Genomic DNA, 20,607 nt, shown 5'->3' on the forward strand with positions numbered 1-20,607 from the left:
TTCGTAAAGCTAAACGATTGGACGAATCGAAAGTAATTGGAAGTCGTTCTAAGAATTCTGTTCGAAGACAGCTTTGAGAAGGCGAACGGCGATTGAAAAAAGAAGAAATTGAAAGACGTCGAAGGAAATCGAGAAACGTTCGAATTCAACGAGGCAGTTTCGTACGCCTAGATACGATGATCGAAGGAAATTGAGAAAGATTCGTCTGTATTTTAAGATACTGTATCAATTTGGTATAAATAGGTCGAGCAAATATTCACGGTTAATCTTTTCGATAAAGCACTACCTACAAAACCACTGCATTCTATGATTTCATTTCATCTCTGGTGTACCGTAGAATCCGTCCCTTTTCCATTTTTTCGATCGATTAAACAACACCCTGTGTATTAAAACCAACGATTCACCTTCGTATTACTTCCGCGCGAGCTACGTGATGAAGCGCGAGACATTGAAAATGTTAGAACGCGAGAGTATGGTCGCATCCGCGTCTATATGACACGGCGTTTCGAACGCGTTACGAACCGGCGAAATGAAATGAGAATATCGGGTCTGCGAATTAGCTGCTTTCATCGCGATAACTACGTCTGCGAGTGAACGAGCATGCCTGGCGAGTTTTGGGTAGCCAGAAAATCCTATTGAAATTTCGATCAAAGCGCGCGAGACATGACGCGATCGAAACTTCCCAGTTTTCTCCTCGCCACGTGGCTGCTCGGCACGATCGCTACTAAGTCGCGAATGAGCGACTTTCTGCAAAGCTTGCAGGAGTACGAGATCGTTTACCCTCGAGTGATCCCGAATGAGAGCGCGCGGAACAGAAGATCGACCCACGAAGACCGAGAAACTTGGCGCGAGTATCTCCACCAAGAGCCGGTGTTCCTCGAGATCAGCAACTGGACCTTAAGGACCATGTCCAACGATCGATTGATACTGTCGTCGAATTTCACCGTGAATTGGGTGCGCCAGGGTAAAACCAAGTCCGAGCGACGTAACGCCAAGGCGAACTGCGATCTTCGACAAGGCAGCTTGGAAGGAGACGCGAGTTCCTTCGTCGTCGTGACGATATGCGAAGAAGAAGTGTACGCCTTGATGTTGATCGGGCAGAGATCGTTCTTCGTTCAGCCGCTGACGAATGGCCAGCATGTGATGTTTCAGCCGAAAAACGAAAAGTGGTGGTCGATCAGAAATAATTCGAGCTTCGTGTCTGTGAATCCGGAAAATCCTGCAGGTGAGAAGGATCGTTATCGCGATGGCTTTTCATCTTTCGTTAGACGGTTGGATGTAGGTGATTGGTTGATCGATTTACCGACTTCCTTGCCAATTATGTTATAAGCTTCTTACTTTGCGATCCGCCGTTAATTGCTTCTTCTATTCTAAAATTGACTCTGATCGTGATACTGTAAGAACTGATAGCGTCGATATGATAATACCATACATAGAGTATGAGAGTAATCGTAGCACAAACGAATATATATGTCGGAGATGAAAGAACGCCGGAGCTCCTCCTTGGATTCGCGGGAATACCGCAACTCTGTAACTTGGATTAAACGAATGCCGCTCCGATTGTTCGAGATTTATGATCATGAGCTTGGGCTCGAGGCGACAATCAGTCGCCGAACGTAGCCGCGGTCAAAGGGATGAACGTTTTATCTAACAAAGGCACAGAGTAACTCAATACCTCTCCTTAAAAGAAATAGTCGTAGCGATACGTGGCAGTAAATACTTCAATAGTTTCTATCCCGCGGCCCGCCACACGCAGATTTTGTCCTTCGGGTAAGATGATCGCCGGGTGTCAGCATGCCTTTGTGGCGTATGTTTAGCTAACGTAAGGACCCGCTATAGATCTTAAGATTTAGTCAAGCGAAGTCCGTCAAATAGACTTTGTTGCAACTACGGGAAGATAGGAGAAACCTATCCTCCACGAGCGTTGCCCCCCGTCAACAACCTCCCCTCAAGGGCGGCCAGCATCTCTTTCAAAACGCCGATATGGAGATCGACCAATTAGCAACAGCGCTAATTTCCTTCTCCTTTGGAACGAAAGCTTTCTTTGACGAATCCGAGGATCTCATATCCTTAGACCCACCCAATATAGTTTTCCTCGACGACATCGTCGAGACGGAGAGTCATTCTTTCGTACGATCTCATCGACGAATGACAGTGCCACCTTACAACCAGCGAATACATCACATCTAGTTAATAAAGAGTTAGACTTGAACTGTGCGAGAACATACGTTTACCATCCCGTGACCGCGGATTCGTTTCGAACCTAAGGTCATCATCACTAGTGCGTAATCTTGTTAATAAGCCCGTGCTAATAAACTCTCCATTGTATCACGGCAATGGCTAATTCTAATGAAAATTCATTAAACGCCCATCTCCATAATCCTGACTTCAATCCGACATATATATATTCGGTTTAATAAATTTAATTTAATAAATTTAAACCGTCAAACAGGAAGGGCTTAATCTGCAGGCAAAAAGAAGAAAAAGAAATAATCATTTACAAAGCGAACGACCATTAGCTAATTCCAATTTGAAAATATAGCTAAAGTCAAAGTCATTTTGAACAAATGTTTCCTGTACGCGTTACCGTTTGGCATGGACGAACGTCTCGGACGTTGATGTCCGTACATTTATATATATGTCGGATAGAAGTCAGGATTAAGGAGATGGGCGTTTAATGAATTTTCATTAGGGTTGGCCATTGCCGTGATACGATGGAGAGTTTATTAGCACAGACTTATTAACAAGATTAGGCACTCGTAGCACTAGTGATAATGACCTTAGGTTCGAAACGAATCCGCAGTCCACGGGACTCTTTTATTCTTTACTCGTAGGCAACGCCTAGGTGGTACTCTCAGTTAGCCCGCGAAGTAAGCACTCTATCGAAATGATATCTTAGTCGATGAAATCGTACTCGAAGCTCTCACGATGACACTGTCTAGGAAAAACTGCCCCACTCTCTAGCGACACCAGGTCTTTTATATTCGTGGAGACAAGTCTTCGTTCAGAGAGTGAGGGAAATTGCCGTTGTTGTTAATTAGTCAGTCTTTGGAAGTGTCCTTCACGGAAAAGACTGTTTGCCTATTTTCGTTAATCAAGGTTTAAGGTTTATGACGGGTCGATGTTTTGCGAATATGTCTCGACAACCGGCAATCGACCTACCCATAGAATAGGGTCTGCTTATGACGAGCCATGAGACAGAAACCGTTAGTATGCTTACTGTCAAGTGCCGTTACAACTATTTCTTTTTATGGAGGGCTATAGACTTTTTCATGACTTTGTTAGAAAAACGTTCGTCCCTTGACCGCGGCTACGTTCGGTGACTGGTTGTCACCTCGAACCCAAACTCATTCTCATAGATTGCAGGCAATTACAATCGGGCTGAAGGACGGTGATTGTTTAACTACGGCTATGGTGAAATCCAAACTACAATATTAGGGGTTTTTCCCCGGTTTCAACGGAAGGCTCCGGTGTCGGAGCCTTATATATATATGTCGGAGATGTCGGACATATATATATGTCGGAGATGAAAGAACACCGGAACCTTCCCTTTGGAACTTTGGGAAGACCCCTAGTATTGTAATTTAGATTTCACCATAGCCGTATTAAGAAACTGTTGTCATTCGATCCGACTGTATTTATTTGAGATTTATGATAGTGAGCTCGGGCTCGAGGCGACAATCAGTCGCCGAACGTAGCCGCGGTCAAAGGGATGAACGTTTTGTCTAACAAAGGCATGAAGTAACTCTATAGCTCTCCTCAAAAGAAATACTTGGGACAGGGCACGACGGTAAACATTTCAACGATTTCTGTCCCGTGGCTCGCCACACGCAGACTTTGTCCTTCGGGTAAGACGATTGCCAGATGCCAACGCATCTTCACAGTATATGTTTAGCTGGGCGAGGACCCGCTACGAATATTAAATTTCAATTACACAAAGTCTCTCAAATAGACAAATGGCCTGTGCCCCAACTACGGGAAGATAAGAGAAATCTATCCTTCCACGAACGACGCTTCTCGCTAGCAACTTTCCCCAAGGACAGCTAATATCTTTCTCTAACCACCAACATGGAAATTGACCAATTAACAGCAACGTCAATTTCCCTCACCCTTCGAACGAAGACTTTCCTCCGCGAATCCGATGATCTCGTGCCCTTAGGCACACCCATCATAGTATTCTTCGACAGCGTCACCGCGACGGAGAGTCACTCTCTAGTGCGATCTCATCAGTAATCGACCTGTCTTTCGTATACGTAATAATTGCCCCTTTCTCTAACGTACAGTGTAACTTAGACGCTAACGAAGGGTAAAGTTCGTCATCCCGTTGACCGCGGATTCGTTATTGAGCCTAGGATCATTGTCATCAGCTTCTCGAGTATTTAATTATCGCGATTACTTGTCCAATTCCATCATAGTCATATTTGCACTAGTAAATATCTCCTCTATTGCACAATGATCACGTCTAGTGCCAATAGGGATTCGTTTCACGCCTTTAACCCTAACTCTAATCTTAACGCCGACCCGACATCAGAAGTGGGATCAGTGCCGATATAACAGTGTTAGAACTTACGACCATCGTGCGCGAGTAATTCAGTCGCTAGTGCAAAATCGAGTGTGAAACCTAACAAGTTTTCGCTACCACGTTTTAACCCTTAAAATTGCACGTTCCGACCCCGCTGCATGGGGCGCAGCTGTCAACCTGATTATGAAAGGAAACCATAATTTCAATAACGAGTGGCGAGTCGACTTCTACGTACTGGAAGCATCATTGGGTAGATCAAGTCATCTGGGTGAGTCGTTTCCATTTTACTCCGATTCGGGAGCCGAGCGTTCACTAATTAAAGAGTCCGTGGCCTCGAGATTTCTGGCAAAAGAATGACTGACATATTGGTAATGCGAGGAGTAGGAAATACCTGTATTAAACATACGCCTCCCATTTGTTCATCGTGTGTATTAATGATTTTTACATCGAAGATAATTTCTCATGTCCTTGCTGATAGTTATCTAAAATATGATATCGCGATTAGTTGCGGAACTCTAAGTCTGGGTTTTGACGTAACATTTACACAAAATAGCCTCGCTATGTGTAAAACGAAAATAATTAATGTCTGTAATGAAACCACTGCAAACGAGATCGTCGTTAATGAAGCTGACACTGATGTACATGGTAATAATAAGAGTCGATCAATTTCTCTTCTCTACAAATTCAAAGATTCATTCGTTACGGGTTTCCTACGTATTCGTGTAAATACAGGCCGGTTAGAAATACGATAATTGATCCTAACATCACCGTACGAGGAAGTCCTTATAGACTTAGCGAGGAGGACCGAAGAGCAGTACGTGAGAAAACAAGCGTTTTAATTAAAGCAAAGATCATAAGGCCTAGTAATTCGCCATTCGCGAGCCCTACGTAACTCGTGAAGAAGAAAACGGCTCAGATAGATTACGAGTGGATCCCCGAGAGCTAAATCAAAGTACCGTCTCGGATCGGTACCCTTTACTCCTTATTGCGGATCAAGTCGCGAGATTGCAAGAGGCGAGATATTTTATTAGCCTGGATATGGCCAGCGGGTTTCACCAAATTCCTATTTATCCTAATTCAGCGGAGTATACAGCGTTCGTTACCCCCGACAGACAATATGAGTAGATGACGATGCCGTTTGAACTGAAAAAAATTGCACCGTCCGTCTTTCGGAGGGCCATTCGCAAGGCCCTAGGCGACCTCGCTCATTCGTACGTTGTTATTTATTTCGATAACGTTCTAATTATTGCCGACTCGATAGATCAAGCTTTAGGAAGATTGAACACAGTATTAGATATCCTCGTAAAAGCAGGATTCTCTGTTAACTTTGCGAAATGTTCTTTTCTAAAAACATCGGTGCTCTATTTGAGATATGTAATTCATAACGAAGAAGTTCGTCCCAACCCGGGTAAAATACACACCTTAAGTTCTTTACCTGTGCCAACGGCCGTCACACAGTTCAGGCAGTTCATAGGGTTAGCTTCGTACTTCCGAAAGTTCATCCCTAAATTCTCACAGGTGATGAAACCCCTGTATGCGCTCATCTCAGATAACAGAAATATAACTTGGACAGATAGGCACGAGAAAATAAAACAGGGAGTTTCCGCCCTGATCGACGCGCCGGTGTTAATGATATTCGACCCCAATTATCCGATAGAACTACATACTGACGCTAGCTCGGAGAGTTACGGGGCGATTTCGACGCATCAAGTTGAAGGTAAAGGCAAAGTAATAGAGTATTACAGCAAAAGAACTACCCTCGCGGAATCTAGGTATAATTCCTACGAACTAGAGACGATAGCAGTCGTAAACGCAGTCGAGCATTTCCGTCACTATCTACATGGAGGGGAATTTCTTGTCGTCGCGGATTGCAACTCGTCGAAAGCGTCGAGTAATAGAGTACATTTAAATGACAGGGACCATAGGTGATGGGCCTACTTGCAGACTTTTGTTTTTATGACATTTTGTACCTGGAAAGTAAACGGACGGCCTACGTAGATTTCTTCTTGCGAAACCCCGTAGACTTAGACCACCGTAAAATTGATAAAATTGGGGAGAAAGAAATCAATCTGGCCGAAATATCGGAAGACTGGCTACTAGCCGAACAACGTCGTGATTCTCAAACCTTGGAAGTCGTCAAGGAATTGCAAAACGATGAGCTCGCGGAAGACACCGCGAATACATACGAATTACGGTCCGGTACTCTTTACCGTAGGATACAAAGAAAAGACAGGACTCTCTGTTTACCTATAGTCCTAAGAGGTTTTAGATAGTTTGTTATTAACCATGTGCACCAGTCAATTATGCACTTAGGTTGGGAGAAAACGCTCGAGAAACTATACGAGTATTACTGGTTCGAAGGGATGGCGAAGTACGTTCGCCGATTCATTGAGAACTGTCATGCTTGTCAAGTTTCGAAAGCTAGTTCAGGTAAGATACAAGCCGAACTACATCCTATACCTAAGACCAGCATACCCTGGCATACGGTCCACATGGACATAACAGGCAAGTTGAGTGGTAAAAGCGATTCAAAGGAGTACGTCATTGTTTTGATCAACGTGCTCACTAAATTCGTATACCTGCATCATAATCGTAAGATAGATTCCCGTAACACCATTAAAGCGCTTAAATCCGCTATATTTTTATTCGGAAGTCCCTGCCGATAATAGCAGATCAGGAAAGATGTTCTAAGGGTAAAGAATTTCGAGAATTCTGCGAAAGCAAACGAATTAAAGTTCGCTTGATAGCGACCGGTGCTAGTAGAGCCAATAGACAGGTAGAGCGTGTTATGCGTACATTGAAAATATGTTCACGGTAGTAGAGACGACCGGGCGGTCATGGCAAGACGCGATTGGGGAGATACAATTGGCCCTGAATTGCACCACCAACCGCGTGACTAAGGCGAGCCCACTGGAACTACTAATCGGTAGGACAGCAAGACCGTACGACTTGTTGCTACCTGATAGCGTTGAAGAAAGAGGAATAGACATCTCCGATGTAAGACAACAGGCGACAAAAAAATATAGCAAGTAGCGCCAAACACGACAAAGAAAGATTCGATAACACCAAAGCTAAAGTGGTTAGGTTTAATGTCGGTGATTTCGTATTGCGCAAAATCGAGGAAAGAAACCAAATCAAGTTAGATCCAAAATTTAGGGGCCCATTCGTAATAGCAGAGATTTTGGAAGGGGATAGATATACTTTAAAGATATTAGACGGCAAACGATCGTATAAATACAGTCATGACAGATTAAGAAAAATGCCGAATAGTTGCGTTCCTGCTGAGTTGGACGTCTGTAGTGATGACAATGGCAGTGACAATGACGATATTACTACACCGATCTCAGAGGATCATTAACACTATGACCATGACATGTAACACAGTGTTTCCACACACAAGCCTAGTGTTACCATACACTAGCACACAAGCCTAGTGCGACCACACACTAGCATTCGATATTTCCACACAAGCCTAGTGCGACCACACACTAGCATTCGATATTCCCACATAAGCCTAGTGTGACCACACACTAGCATTCAGTGTCTCCATACACGCCTATTACATCAATGCACTCGTGTTCAGTGTCTCCATACACTGCACTCGCATTCAGTGTCTCCATACACGCCTATTACATCAATGCACTCGTGTTCAGTGTCTCCATACACTGCACTCGCATTCAGTGTCTCCATACACGCCTATTACATCAATGCACTCGTGTTCAGTGTCTCCATACACGCCTATTACATCAATGCACTCGTGTTCAGTGTCTCCATACACTGCACTCGCATTCAGTGTCTCCATACACGCCTATTACATAAATGCACTCGTGTTCAGTGTCTCCATACACTGCACTCGCATTCAGTGTCTCCATACACGCCTATTACATCAATGCACTCGTGTTCAGTGTCTCCATACACGCCTATTACATCAATGCACTCGTGTTCAGTGTCTCCATACACTGCACTCGCATTCAGTGTCTCCATACACGCCTATTACATAAATGCACTCGTGTTCAGTGTCTCCATACACTGCACTCGCATTCAGTGTCTCCATACACGCCTATTACATCAATGCACCCGTGTCCAGTGTCCCCATACACTGCACTCGCATTCAGTGTCTCCATACACACCTATTACGTCAATGCACCCGCACTCAGTGTCTCCACACACGCCCAGTGCGGTAATATGATCCAACAAACTGAGACTCGTCCGTGTACGAAATCGAAAATGATCTGTCATGTCATTACGGTCTGACTGGTAACTCACAAAATGCAACTGGCGCTTTGAATACCAATCATAATGCTACTGACTTTTGTGTTTTTTTTTTCTTCCCTACTTTATCATTGAACGTCCGATCGAAATTTTTGTTGTTAACCTGGGCCCTTGACCTATTTGGACAGTTAGTTAAACCATAAATAAACTAGTGTAATATAATTTAGCTAAACTATAAAGGAGTAAAATATTAGTTATATCAAGTCTAATGTTGGGAGAACCCAATATTTTAGATCCACCCGAGGACGTGTGATAGTCAGAATGGCCGTGTCGGAGATCAAAGAACACCGGAACATTCCCTTTGGAACTTTGGGAAGACCCCTAGTATTGTAATTTAGATTTCACCATAGCCGTATTAAGAAACTGTTGTCATTCGATCCGACTGTATTTATTTGAGATTTATGATAGTGAGCTCGGGCTCGAGGCGACAATCAGTCGCCGAACGTAGCCGCGGTCAAAGGGATGAACGTTTTGTCTAACAAAGGCATGAAGTAACTCTATAGCTCTCCTTAAAAGAAATACTTGGGACAGGGCACGACGGTAAACATTTCAACGATTTCTGTCCCGTGGCTCGCCACACGCAGACTTTGTCCTTCGGGTAAGACGATTGCCAGATGCCAACGCATCTTCACAGTATATGTTTAGCTGGGCGAGGACCCGCTACGAATATTAAATTTCAATTACACAAAGTCTCTCAAATAGACAAATGGCCTGTGCCCCAACTACGGGAAGATAAGAGAAATCTATCCTTCCACGAACGACGCTTCTCGCTAGCAACTTTCCCCAAGGACAGCTAATATCTTTCTCTAACCACCAACATGGAAATTGACCAATTAACAGCAACGTCAATTTCCCTCACCCTTCGAACGAAGACTTTCCTCCGCGAATCCGATGATCTCGTGCCCTTAGGCACACCCATCATAGTATTCTTCGACAGCGTCACCGCGACGGAGAGTCACTCTCTAGTGCGATCTCATCAGTAATCGACCTGTCTTTCGTATACGTAATAATTGCCCCTTTCTCTAACGTACAGTGTAACTTAGACGCTAACGAAGGGTAAAGTTCGTCATCCCGTTGACCGCGGATTCGTTATTGAGCCTAGGATCATTGTCATCAGCTTCTCGAGTATTTAATTATCGCGATTACTTGTCCAATTCCATCATAGTCATATTTGCACTAGTAAATATCTCCTCTATTGCATAATGATCACGTCTAGCGCCAATAGGGATTCGTTTCACGCCTTTAACCCTAACTCTAATCTTAACGCCAACCCGACATATATATGCATTTCTGATAATCATTTTCAACTCGCACAGGAAAGAAACATCACTGAGGCTACCGTGAATTAAATTCGCGTATCAAGTAACAGGATAGATACGATTCATACGAAGCTTTGCGTCGTTATTCGAGGTAGGAAAAGCTTTAGCAGTGATATCGAGAAAAGCGAAACTACGAAATCATCGCTGTCGTCGAGACAGAAATTGCTGCGAATATCGCGGAAAGCAGAGCGACGGTAAAGAGTATTACAGGAAAAAGTTGTTCGGAATATTAGCCTTGGCAAACATATTTCAAAGCCGTTGAATATGGCGAGATTGTCCGCTTTGTAAATATTTACCGAAAAACATGTAGTACGAAGCTGGACAATAAACGCGTTTTTCCACAGTTACAAACAAGTATCGTACGTATGAAACAAGTAACGACGAATTTTCCATTTCACGGCACGCGACAATTGACCGTATTATCAGCGTTTCGTCAGAGTTTCAATAACTGCGTTTTCTTTTCTGTATTTATGGTTTCGCAACTGTAAAACGGAAGGTTTATTCTGGAGATGCGAGTTCGCGTGAACAACTAGCGCAACGAGTAAAAACACGCGGTTTTTGCAACTCGATCGAATTGTTAGCAACTGTGTGTACGAGATCGTATTACTCCCATCGTTGATCGATGTCAGGCTTCTATCCGAGCACACGGACAACGTTCTCCAACGACCAATCAAACATACCAGATAATAATTATTCATTGTATCATTATTGTAGCTATTAACGACACGGGCTTATTGTCGCATGATAAAAAGCATGCAACTGCGCTGACACGATAATACAGCGAACTTTTGCACGCTGCGATGGAAAACGCGTCGTTACCTGTTTCGTACGAACGATACTCGTTTGTAATTCTGTAAAGAAACGTCCGTTGACGAACATTATATAAAGTTCTTCCTTCTTCTTCTTCTTCTTGTCTGTAAATCAACTCCTTACAATTTGACGGTTTAAATTTGGCACACCCCGTATACACAGGATGCAACGGAACAACGTCTGAAAGCGAGAACAACGCGAATCCTTGTGGAAAAATGAAGAAAAAGTATAGGATAAAACGTTCTCATTTTCGACTTGGAGAATCGAGTCTGAAAATTTATCAAGTATACTCGAACTGTATCTGAATATCGGTTCGAATAATAAATTTATTTAATTATATAATTAATTTATTACAAAGGAAATACAATCTGGATGTGAATGTTAAATGGAAACAAATTTTGCTAAGTTGAAAATCGATCGTATCGTAATTACCACGACTCGTTGTTTACAGATTAAAAATCTATTTTACGAATACGAGGAGCTATATATCTACTATTATTAATCAATTTTTATGAAAAATTTCGTACGATGCGCGGATAAATTCTAATTTGATAAATTGTTGGAAACGTGGAAAATTGAATGCAATAAAATTACGTGGCACGGTTTACACGGTTGCAACTTTATGACCCACTTAGGTCAAGTAGCAATGAAATTTATTGCATATATCGGAAATTCAAGGCACGTAATTGGCAGTTTATAAACAAATTATATGTTCTCTTAATTAAATTGCCCGCGTCGAAAGCTGTGAAACGTTTTTGTATCGAAATCGAAGAATCCAACATCGCGATCCTATGAATCGAAGAATGCGACGTAAATGTTCGAAGTATGGTTGAGAAACGATAGAAAATTCCAAGTGTTACGCTGTATTTCTCGTTCGATTTAAATCGAAATTTTAATGAGGAACAGCGCCGATTGATATTTAAAAGTGACACGGTTAAGAGCAACGATACAGGTTTTGTTAAAAGCAATTGGTCTATTTACCTCGCTGTTTAAACGGGTTTGTTTGACGTTACTTTGATCAATTTCCATTGACACTTTTATAGATAGCATTCTTCTTTACGGATGGAAAGCCGTCTGATGGAAATTTGTCTGAAATGTCCGTCGTAAAATTGCATTTTCGCGGACAACAGAAAACAATGGAATTTTGTACAAAAGCGCAATACTTTAATTAGCGCAAAATTCCATTTTCCCCGCTGGGAAATTGAATTTTCTATTAAAGCGTGATACGTTTAATCAGCGGTGGCGTAAATTCAACAAACTAACAACTGGAATATTGACTTGTCACAATTTTGTGACACCGCATATGTCGTTGATACGTTCCAGTCTGGTCGTATTTACAATTTCAGAAATTTTGCAACTATTTTTTTATTTTATCCGTAACTAGAATAGCGAAGATAAGACAGGCAAACGTGGTAAAACGTTGAAAATTCGGTTACAGGGAAATCGAATAAATTTGAAGTTGAAGAATTTAAGAAAAAGTCGAAACGAAGCAAACGCGATTGTTTAAGCCACGATGATCAGGGATTTTATAATCTTTCCGGTGACGTCTTCGACGTGGAATACCCAGAAGCTGAGAAATTGATTCTGTACGATGAAAAAGACGATGTCTCCACAGAATACAACGATACAATAGTGGAAGAATTATCGATCGACGTAAATCCTGTTGAGAAATGCTCAGTTGGTATGACCGCTAGTTACTAAAAGGTTACTAGGGTTATGTTGGTACGACTCCTAACGACGCTCTTTTGTCATAGGAGTCGACCACGCCTTACTTGCTAAGACGCATTGGGAGAGTTTAGACGTTTGCTGTGTGATTTGGTGTTTTGTATAAGAGAGAAAATAAAAGGTGTGATAACCAATCCGAGTGGATCCGAGATTGATTATCAACCCCAACCTATATAAAATAACAAATCCCGAGGAAATTGGATACTTCTCTGGTCCTAAATGGCAAAGGAACAGATTATCAAGTAAGTCAAATATTTTTCCAAATGCCATTCTTGTACAATCGTTGCTTTTCTACTTACCACGTACAATATAGCGGTTAATAAATTAACGAATCATCGAATATTACTGAAAGAAAGAAATTGTACTGATATTCCAATCTATCGTGTACAAAAGTAATAATAACAGCATGTAATATAAGAATAGCTTATCTTCAGCCTTAAAAGGAACTCGGTTTACAATTATTCTCCCTATTGCGTTCCACTCTCGCTTGATCTTCTACACGTTCATCTATATTTCGCTGTTTTTAATTTATTTTATTATTCCCTGTCTATTACACATATGTATATTGTCCATTGCACGAATCTTTATCTATCTTGCCTAATTTAATGTAAAAAAATAGAAAAATAGTTAAAATAAAATAAAAATAAAAATAAAAAAATTACCAAAATTTGTCAAGAATTTTAAAGAAATTTGCAGGATGAAATTCACGGTGATACCGAATTGATATTTTTGAAATTATACTTTTGAAATAATTATTTATATCATAATAATTATTCCACGAATACTTGCTCGTAGATATTAATTTATGCTTTTAATAATCATGCGTTTAAGCTATCAAGTCGAGTCGAGTAGACTTTCTAATTTCGTGGAAGATAAGTCGATTTCTAAGATAAGTCATTTCATAGAGAAAAGACCAGCTGCTAAGGATTCGCCGCCACGATGGCTAGAGCTTGGAATAGCTGCTGATTACTCCGTGGTAGATTTTCATGGAATTCGAGTACAGCAATATATCTTAGCTCTTTTAAACATCGTAAGTAATACCAAACGAAATTCTGTTATTATACTTAGATATAGAATACCTCCTCCTACATATGTACGCAAGCAACCGGGAAACATAGGGCAGAGTTATGCGTATCTCTGTATTTTCAAGGTACGCTACTTGCTTTCAAACATCTCGATCGTATATTCGGATGGAAGCTCTGTATTTTCTGTTTACACTGTTCAAAGCTTACACGTATCTTTTAAAAAGTTCAGCGAATAATTTATCCGTAATGGAATTTTCTAATCGATTAATTTCAGCCATTCGGTAATTGGTTTTCCAATGCTGTTGAGATTAATAACGTACATTTCCTAAGATAAATATAACGAATAAAATTAATTTTTTAGGAAAATTATATAAGATACGATGTATTTACGAGAGTTTTGAATAATAATTTATTTGTAAGGCTGTAATACTGTTTTAACGCCTGTTACATTTTCGTACGTATTTTAATCCTAGGTCAGTGCAATTTACATGGACCCATCGCTCGAATCCAACATGATTCTAGTGATCGTACGAATGATTTTATACGCGGAAAAACGAGACGTTATGGTAAGCGATTTCCATTAAATTAAATCATTTAACTAAAGTAGTAACTATCTGAGATACGCATATGCGAGTGTCAATTATTTTATTTTCTACTTATCTGTACAGTGTATGGTATATAAATTATATAGGTCAAAATATCTGCGCATGACGTTTTAGATCGATAAAATGCAACGAGTTCCATTTTGTTAAATTGGACAACCGTGAACGATCCCTTGGAAACAAATTTCCAAACAAACAATTTTCACGGATCATTGACAAACCTCGCATTTATCGTGTATCCGAAATATCTGTATAATCGACTATTAAACCTTTTTCATCTCTTAAGAATCTTAATTTAATGTTATAGACCTATGATAATATCATTGATATACCACACTTGCGATTCCTTTTACTTTTCTTTTTCTGCTATTCTTCTCTGCTGTTGAATCAACATTTCAACATTTTTCAGGAAGATTAAAATACTAATAGCGTTACAAGTTACATTTGATTACAATCAACAACACGATTACTTGCACATATATTTATTATCATTGACGAATATTTATATATAGTATATAATGCATGATGTAATAATAAATATAATATATTCGTAATATTTGCTAGCTTTTATTAAGAAAATATTAATAAATTGTCGTAGGTCCGCCGTGGCGATGCCAGACGATCTCTCGAGAACGTGAACAAATGGAACAGAAAGATGCTGTCCTCGAAAGACGTAAATCACGATGTTGCTGTATGGTTGACGCGATTAGATATAGGAGGTCCTTCGAGATCGTGCGCGTTAAATCGAGACGAAGGCTTGACCAGCGCCTTTATCATCGCTCACGAAGTAGCACACATGTGAGTGTCCCACATGTTGAGATATCGTTGGCAAACTGAAATATTTATAACTGGCCTGGGTATTTACGCAGAGACCGTGTGTTATTTATTTATGCAAATACGTACTTGTACGAGAATAATTTGAAAAATGAAATCTCCATAGGAGAACTTATTATCTTTACCGAATATCACAACGAGTACTGTACTTTGAATCTGCCATAGATTTTTGCGTATTATGTGCGTTCTTGCATTCCTCCTTTCACCTACGATGGCCCTTAAACAAGAAACGATATCATAATGAGAAATACAACTTACCTGAGCGTCCACTTTGGTTCCACTAGTGTTGTTCCATACGACTTTGTGTTTGACCTCGCTATTAGGGGACTTTTTACCCAACGTTTCCTTCACCGCCTTCACTACCTTCGATTTATCGAACTTGAGACTTAAACTGGCCGTTACTAAATCTTCCGGCTTCTTCGACATCGATTGGTATCTCTTCGTGAACCAATTCGACGGTGCCATAAAGGTCGAAATAGCGGCTTTCGAGGATCCGCTAAGCTTACTTTTAGCTCCGTGCAATGTCGACACGTCGAAGCTGTTGGAACGGAAGCTCTTCAATCGACTTCCTTTCTGTTCGGTCGTTTTTCCGGGCCAGTTTGAAGAAATTCCCTTCAGATCTCCGGTTACCGTTATCCACTTCATATATAGAGTTTGAAATCTTTCTCAAAATTTTGAAAGGTCCTTTCCTAATTTCTTCCAGCTTATTTCTATTCATTCTGTTTCCGTTGTGGGTGAAGACCGTATCACCAATTTTAAACTCGTGTTCTCGTCTTTTTTTGTCATATTTTTGTTTGTTGATTTCGAAATTTCTTGCTGAGTTTTTAAATGCTTCTTCTCTGTCTCTTTTTAAGTTTATCTTCTTCTCTGTTATTCCCTTAGGGATGATTTCGATCATTTTCCCATACAGTAAGTGATTTGGGGCAAATCCCGTTACACTGTGTCTGGTGTGATTGTATTCTTCTACGATTTTTTCTGCGATCTTTGTCCAGTTTCTTTTTTTTCGAATTGATCTTGCATCTGATTCTGTTTACTAATGTTTGATTTACCCTCTCGTTTAGTCCATTGGAGGATGGACAGTCTGTCGAGGTGAAAATTAATTTAATGTTTTTCTCTCTCGCGTACTCTTGAATTTCCTTGGATGTCATCGCTGGGTATCGGTCTGCAAGGATAATTTTTATGGAGTCAGTTTCTCCTGTCGAGTTTATAAGTTTTATGATATCTTCCGCGCGTTGTGTTTTCGATGTGGACATAAAAACAGCCCTTGAAAAGTGATTTATGAGTATATGCATATACTTTTTTGGTGAGTTGTTGTCGGAAAAACCTCGGACCGTATCGAATGACATTATTTCAAACGGTTTCCTCGCTGGTCCTAGTCTCCACATAAGCCCGATCGGTCTTCTCGTTCTGCTTTTATTCCTAATGCAAGTTTCGCTTTGTTTGCAGAATTTGTCGACAATTCGGTCCATATTTTTGAAATAATAAAAGGGTCGGATTTTTTTCAATATGTGATTCCTTCCAACATGGCCAAAGAAATCATGCACCGTCTTTATGATATGCTCGCCAAACTCTTGTGAGACGAATATACGTTGGCGTCCTTTAATATTTTTAAAAAAAATCTCTGATTTTTTTATAAGGTCTTTCGTATTTTTAATATCTTCTCTGTTTTCTTTCTGATCTCGGATTATGTCTTGTCTTTTTATAATATTCGCTACTTTCAAAACCTCTTCTTCGTTCTCAAAACTTTCTAAGACGGGGTTCCTGGATAGTGCGACTGCCTCTATGTTGTGTTTTCCTGGTGAGTAGATGATTTTGAAGTCGTACTGCGATAAGTAGTGCATCAGGTCTCCTAAAGTTTCATCGGTTCTTGCTTTGATTCTCATTGATTCCAACGGTTTATGGTCTGAAAGGACAGTGAAGTATCTACCGATTAACCAATGCTGCCAGTACTGAATCGCCTCTTTGACCATAACGCCGAATTAATGTCAAACGTTGAGAAGAAATGGCAATTTCCCGCTTTGACTATGATATCTTCAATTCTTGGGAATGGTTGTGGTTCCGGAACTACAATTTTGTTTATCTCTCTGAAATCAATACATAGTCTATCTCTACGATTCTTTTTTAAAGGCTAGTGTCACTGGTGCTGCAAATGGTGAACTTGATTCCTCTATGAGATCGTGTTCTAGTAGTTTCGTAATCTGGAATTCTATTTCTCTCTGATCTGGAATGCTACATCTGTATGGTTTCTTTGATATGTATTTATTTTCGATTAGCTTAATAGAAGCTTTTTGTGATTTCCTGGTTCCCACATTGTGTTTAGCAAATACATCTCTCTATAAGTTGGCTTACCTCTATTTGTTGTAGGTTATTTAGGTGTTCTAGGTTGTCCATAGGCTTACCCGTCTCCTTGTGTTCGGTAACGTTTACCTTTCTTCTCTGGTTATTTCTTCTTTCTTCTTTTCTATTAAATATTACTTCCTCTTTGTCGTCTACTTTTTGACTAACCCTCAAATTCTCGTCTTGTCTTAGTTTGAATTCCCTTATGGCGTCCAGCCCTAAGATGAGATCATATGTGAAGTTATTATTGCGTACTATATACACATCTATCTCTTTCTCTATCTTGTTTATCCTCATTTTTAGTCTTGGCCAGCTACTCGTGAAGTCTTCCCCATTGATGGTTTTGAACATGCTCTTGTCTTCTTTTATCTGATCAATGATCTTTTGATCGATAAAACTTGCATTCGCTCCCGTAGACACCTTTAATCTCTTTTTGATCGTTGACTTTAACTCGCAGTTTTATCAATGGTTCGTACTTCTCCGGGCATTTTAGTGTTTTTCTTCCTTCCCATCCGATGTTCCTGCTATTTCATTTTCTGATGTGAGCGCCTCCAGTGAATTTATTTGTTTGGGTTTCTTCTGGGGGTTTCTGTCTCTATTTCTACATAATTCCACTGGGTGGAATCGGCCCGGGAAGTTCAGTGCTTCACAGATTGTGCACGGTTTTTTTTTGAATGGTGGATTTACCTTTCTAACCATGTCTATCTTTCTTTCTTGTGTTTCTTTCCTTTTTCTCCAGTCTTCATATTGTCCCAAAATTCCTATTAGGTCATTTGTTGTCTGTATATTATCGCTTTCGATTTTGTCTTGGACTTCGATAGGTAATCCAATGACAATCAGGTGTATCCTCACCTCTTCATCCATTTCCCTTTTTACTTCCAATATTAGTCGTTCTTTCTCTATTGCATATTCTACGAACGAACCTGAAAGGTATTTAAAGTTGTAAGCATATCGTATTGCCGGCCAACCTTTATTCTTAAAGGCTTTGAGAAATACTTCTTTCCAATCTTCCCAGTTGTGTCCTCCAGCCTTCAGTAGATTTGTTTGGTACCACCTTTTTGCTGTTTTTCCTAGGTACTTTCTCAAACCTTTGACTTTTTCCTCATCGCTTTTTATTTTGTATTTTTTGCATTCCTCTTCATACTCTGATATCCAGTTTGTAGCTTTCTCAGTTCCTTCAAATCCAAACCCAAACAAATAAATTCACTGGAGGCGCTCACATCAGAAAATGAAATAGCAGGAACATCGGATGGGAAGGAAGAAAAACACTAAAATGCCCGGAGAAGTACGAACCATTGATAAAACTGCGAGTTAAAGTCAACGATCAAAAAGAGATTAAAGGTGTCTACGGGAGCGAATGCAAGTTTTATCGATCAAAAGATCATTGATCAGATAAAAGAAGACAAGAGCATGTTCAAAACCATCAATGGGGAAGACTTCACGAGTAGCTGGCCAAGACTAAAAATGAGGATAAACAAGATAGAGAAAGAGATAGATGTGTATATAGTACGCAATAATAACTTCACATATGATCTCATCTTAGGGCTGGACGCCATAAGGGAATTCAAACTAAGACAAGACGAGAATTTGAGGGTTAGTCAAAAAGTAGACGACAAAGAGGAAGTAATATTTAATAGAAAAGAAGAAAGAAGAAATAACCAGAGAAGAAAGGTAAACGTTACCGAACACAAGGAGACGGGTAAGCCTATGGACAACCTAGAACACCTAAATAACCTACAAAAAATAGAGGTAAGCCAACTTATAGAGAGATGTATTTGCTAAACACAATGTGGGAACCAGGAAATCACAAAAAGCTTCTATTAAGCTAATCGAAAATAAATACATATCAAAGAAACCATACAGATGTAGCATTCCAGATCAGAGAGAAATAGAATTCCAGATTACGAAACTACTAGAACACGATCTCATAGAGGAATCAAGTTCACCATTTGCAGCACCAGTGACACTAGCCTTTAAAAAAGAGTCGAATCGTAGAGATAGACTATGTATTGATTTCAGAGAGATAAACAAAATTGTAGTTCCGGAACCACAACCATTCCCAAGAATTGAAGATATCATAGTCAAAGCGGGAAATTGCCATTTCTTCTCAACGTTTGACATTAATTCGGCGTTATGGTCAAAGAGGCGATTCAGTACTGGCAGCATTGGTTAATCGGTAGATACTTCACTGTCCTTTCAGACCATAAACCGTTGGAATCAATGAGAATCAAAGCAAGAACCGATGAAACTTTAGGAGACCTGATGCACTACTTATCGCAGTACGACTTCAAAATCATCTACTCGCCAGGAAAACACAACATAGAGGCAGTCGCACTATCCAGGAACCCCGTCTTAGAAAGTTTTGAGAACGAAGAAGAGGTTTTGAAAGTAGCGAATATTATAAAAAGACAAGACATAATCCGAGATCAGAAAGAAAACAGAGAAGATATTAAAAATACGAAAGACCTTATAAAAAAATCAGAGATTTTTTTTAAAAATATTAAAGGACGCCAACGTATATTCGTCTCACAAGAGTTTGGCGAGCATATCATAAAGACGGTGCATGATTTCTTTGGCCATGTTGGAAGGAATCACATATTGAAAAAAATCCGACCCTTTTATTATTTCCAAATATGGACCGAATTGTCGACAAATTCTGCAAACAATGCGAAACTTGCATTAGGAATAAAAGCAGAACGAGAAGACCGATCGGGCTTATGTGGAGACTAGGACCAGCGAGGAAACCGTTTGAAATAATGTCATTCGATACGGTCCGAGGTTTTTCCAACAACAACTCACCAAAAAAGTATATGCATATACTCATAAATCACTTTTCAAGGGCTGTTTTTATGTCCACATCGAAAACACAACGCGCGGAAGATATCATAAAACTTATAAACTCGACAGGAGAAACTGACTCCATAAAAATTATCCTTGCAGACCGATACCCAGCGATGACATCCAAGGAAATTCAAGAGTACGCGAGAGAGAAAAACATTAAATTAATTTTCACCTCGACAGACTGTCCATCCTCCAATGGACTAAACGAGAGGGTAAATCAAACATTAGTAAACAGAATCAGATGCAAGATCAATTCGAAAAAAAAAGAAACTGGACAAAGATCGCAGAAAAAATCGTAGAAGAATACAATCACACCAGAC

General features: G+C 40.2%; 3 protein-coding genes across 8 annotated transcripts in view; 1 reads left to right on the top strand and 2 right to left on the bottom strand.

Moving 5' to 3' along the window:
* The window catches only part of LOC126914788 (uncharacterized), a 415,880-nt gene that overhangs the window by 341,051 nt on the left and 54,222 nt on the right, over nucleotides 1-20,607 (bottom strand). The gene's annotated exons all lie outside the window — the stretch shown is intronic.
* LOC126914764 (uncharacterized) overlaps nucleotides 1-20,607 on the bottom strand; it is a 192,531-nt gene that overhangs the window by 142,102 nt on the left and 29,822 nt on the right. The window lies entirely within an intron of this gene.
* The window catches only part of LOC126914751 (uncharacterized), a 57,105-nt gene that overhangs the window by 7,799 nt on the left and 28,699 nt on the right, over nucleotides 1-20,607 (top strand). For 2 of the 3 annotated variants that reach the window (XR_007709788.1, XM_050719151.1), the window contains exon 1: nucleotides 487-1,225. Coding sequence is in view for 1 of the 3 variants with exons in the window: in XM_050719151.1 (XP_050575108.1) it covers nucleotides 664-1,225 (562 nt within the window). In the remaining 2 variants the exon portion in view is untranslated. Of the gene's footprint in view, nucleotides 1-486; nucleotides 1,226-20,607 lie in introns of those variants that run through there. The other variant, XR_007709789.1, reaches the window with a different exon arrangement.

Source organism: Bombus affinis, chromosome 3 (genome assembly GCF_024516045.1).
Source record: "Bombus affinis isolate iyBomAffi1 chromosome 3, iyBomAffi1.2, whole genome shotgun sequence".
Lineage (NCBI taxonomy): Eukaryota > Metazoa > Arthropoda > Insecta > Hymenoptera > Apidae > Bombus > Bombus affinis.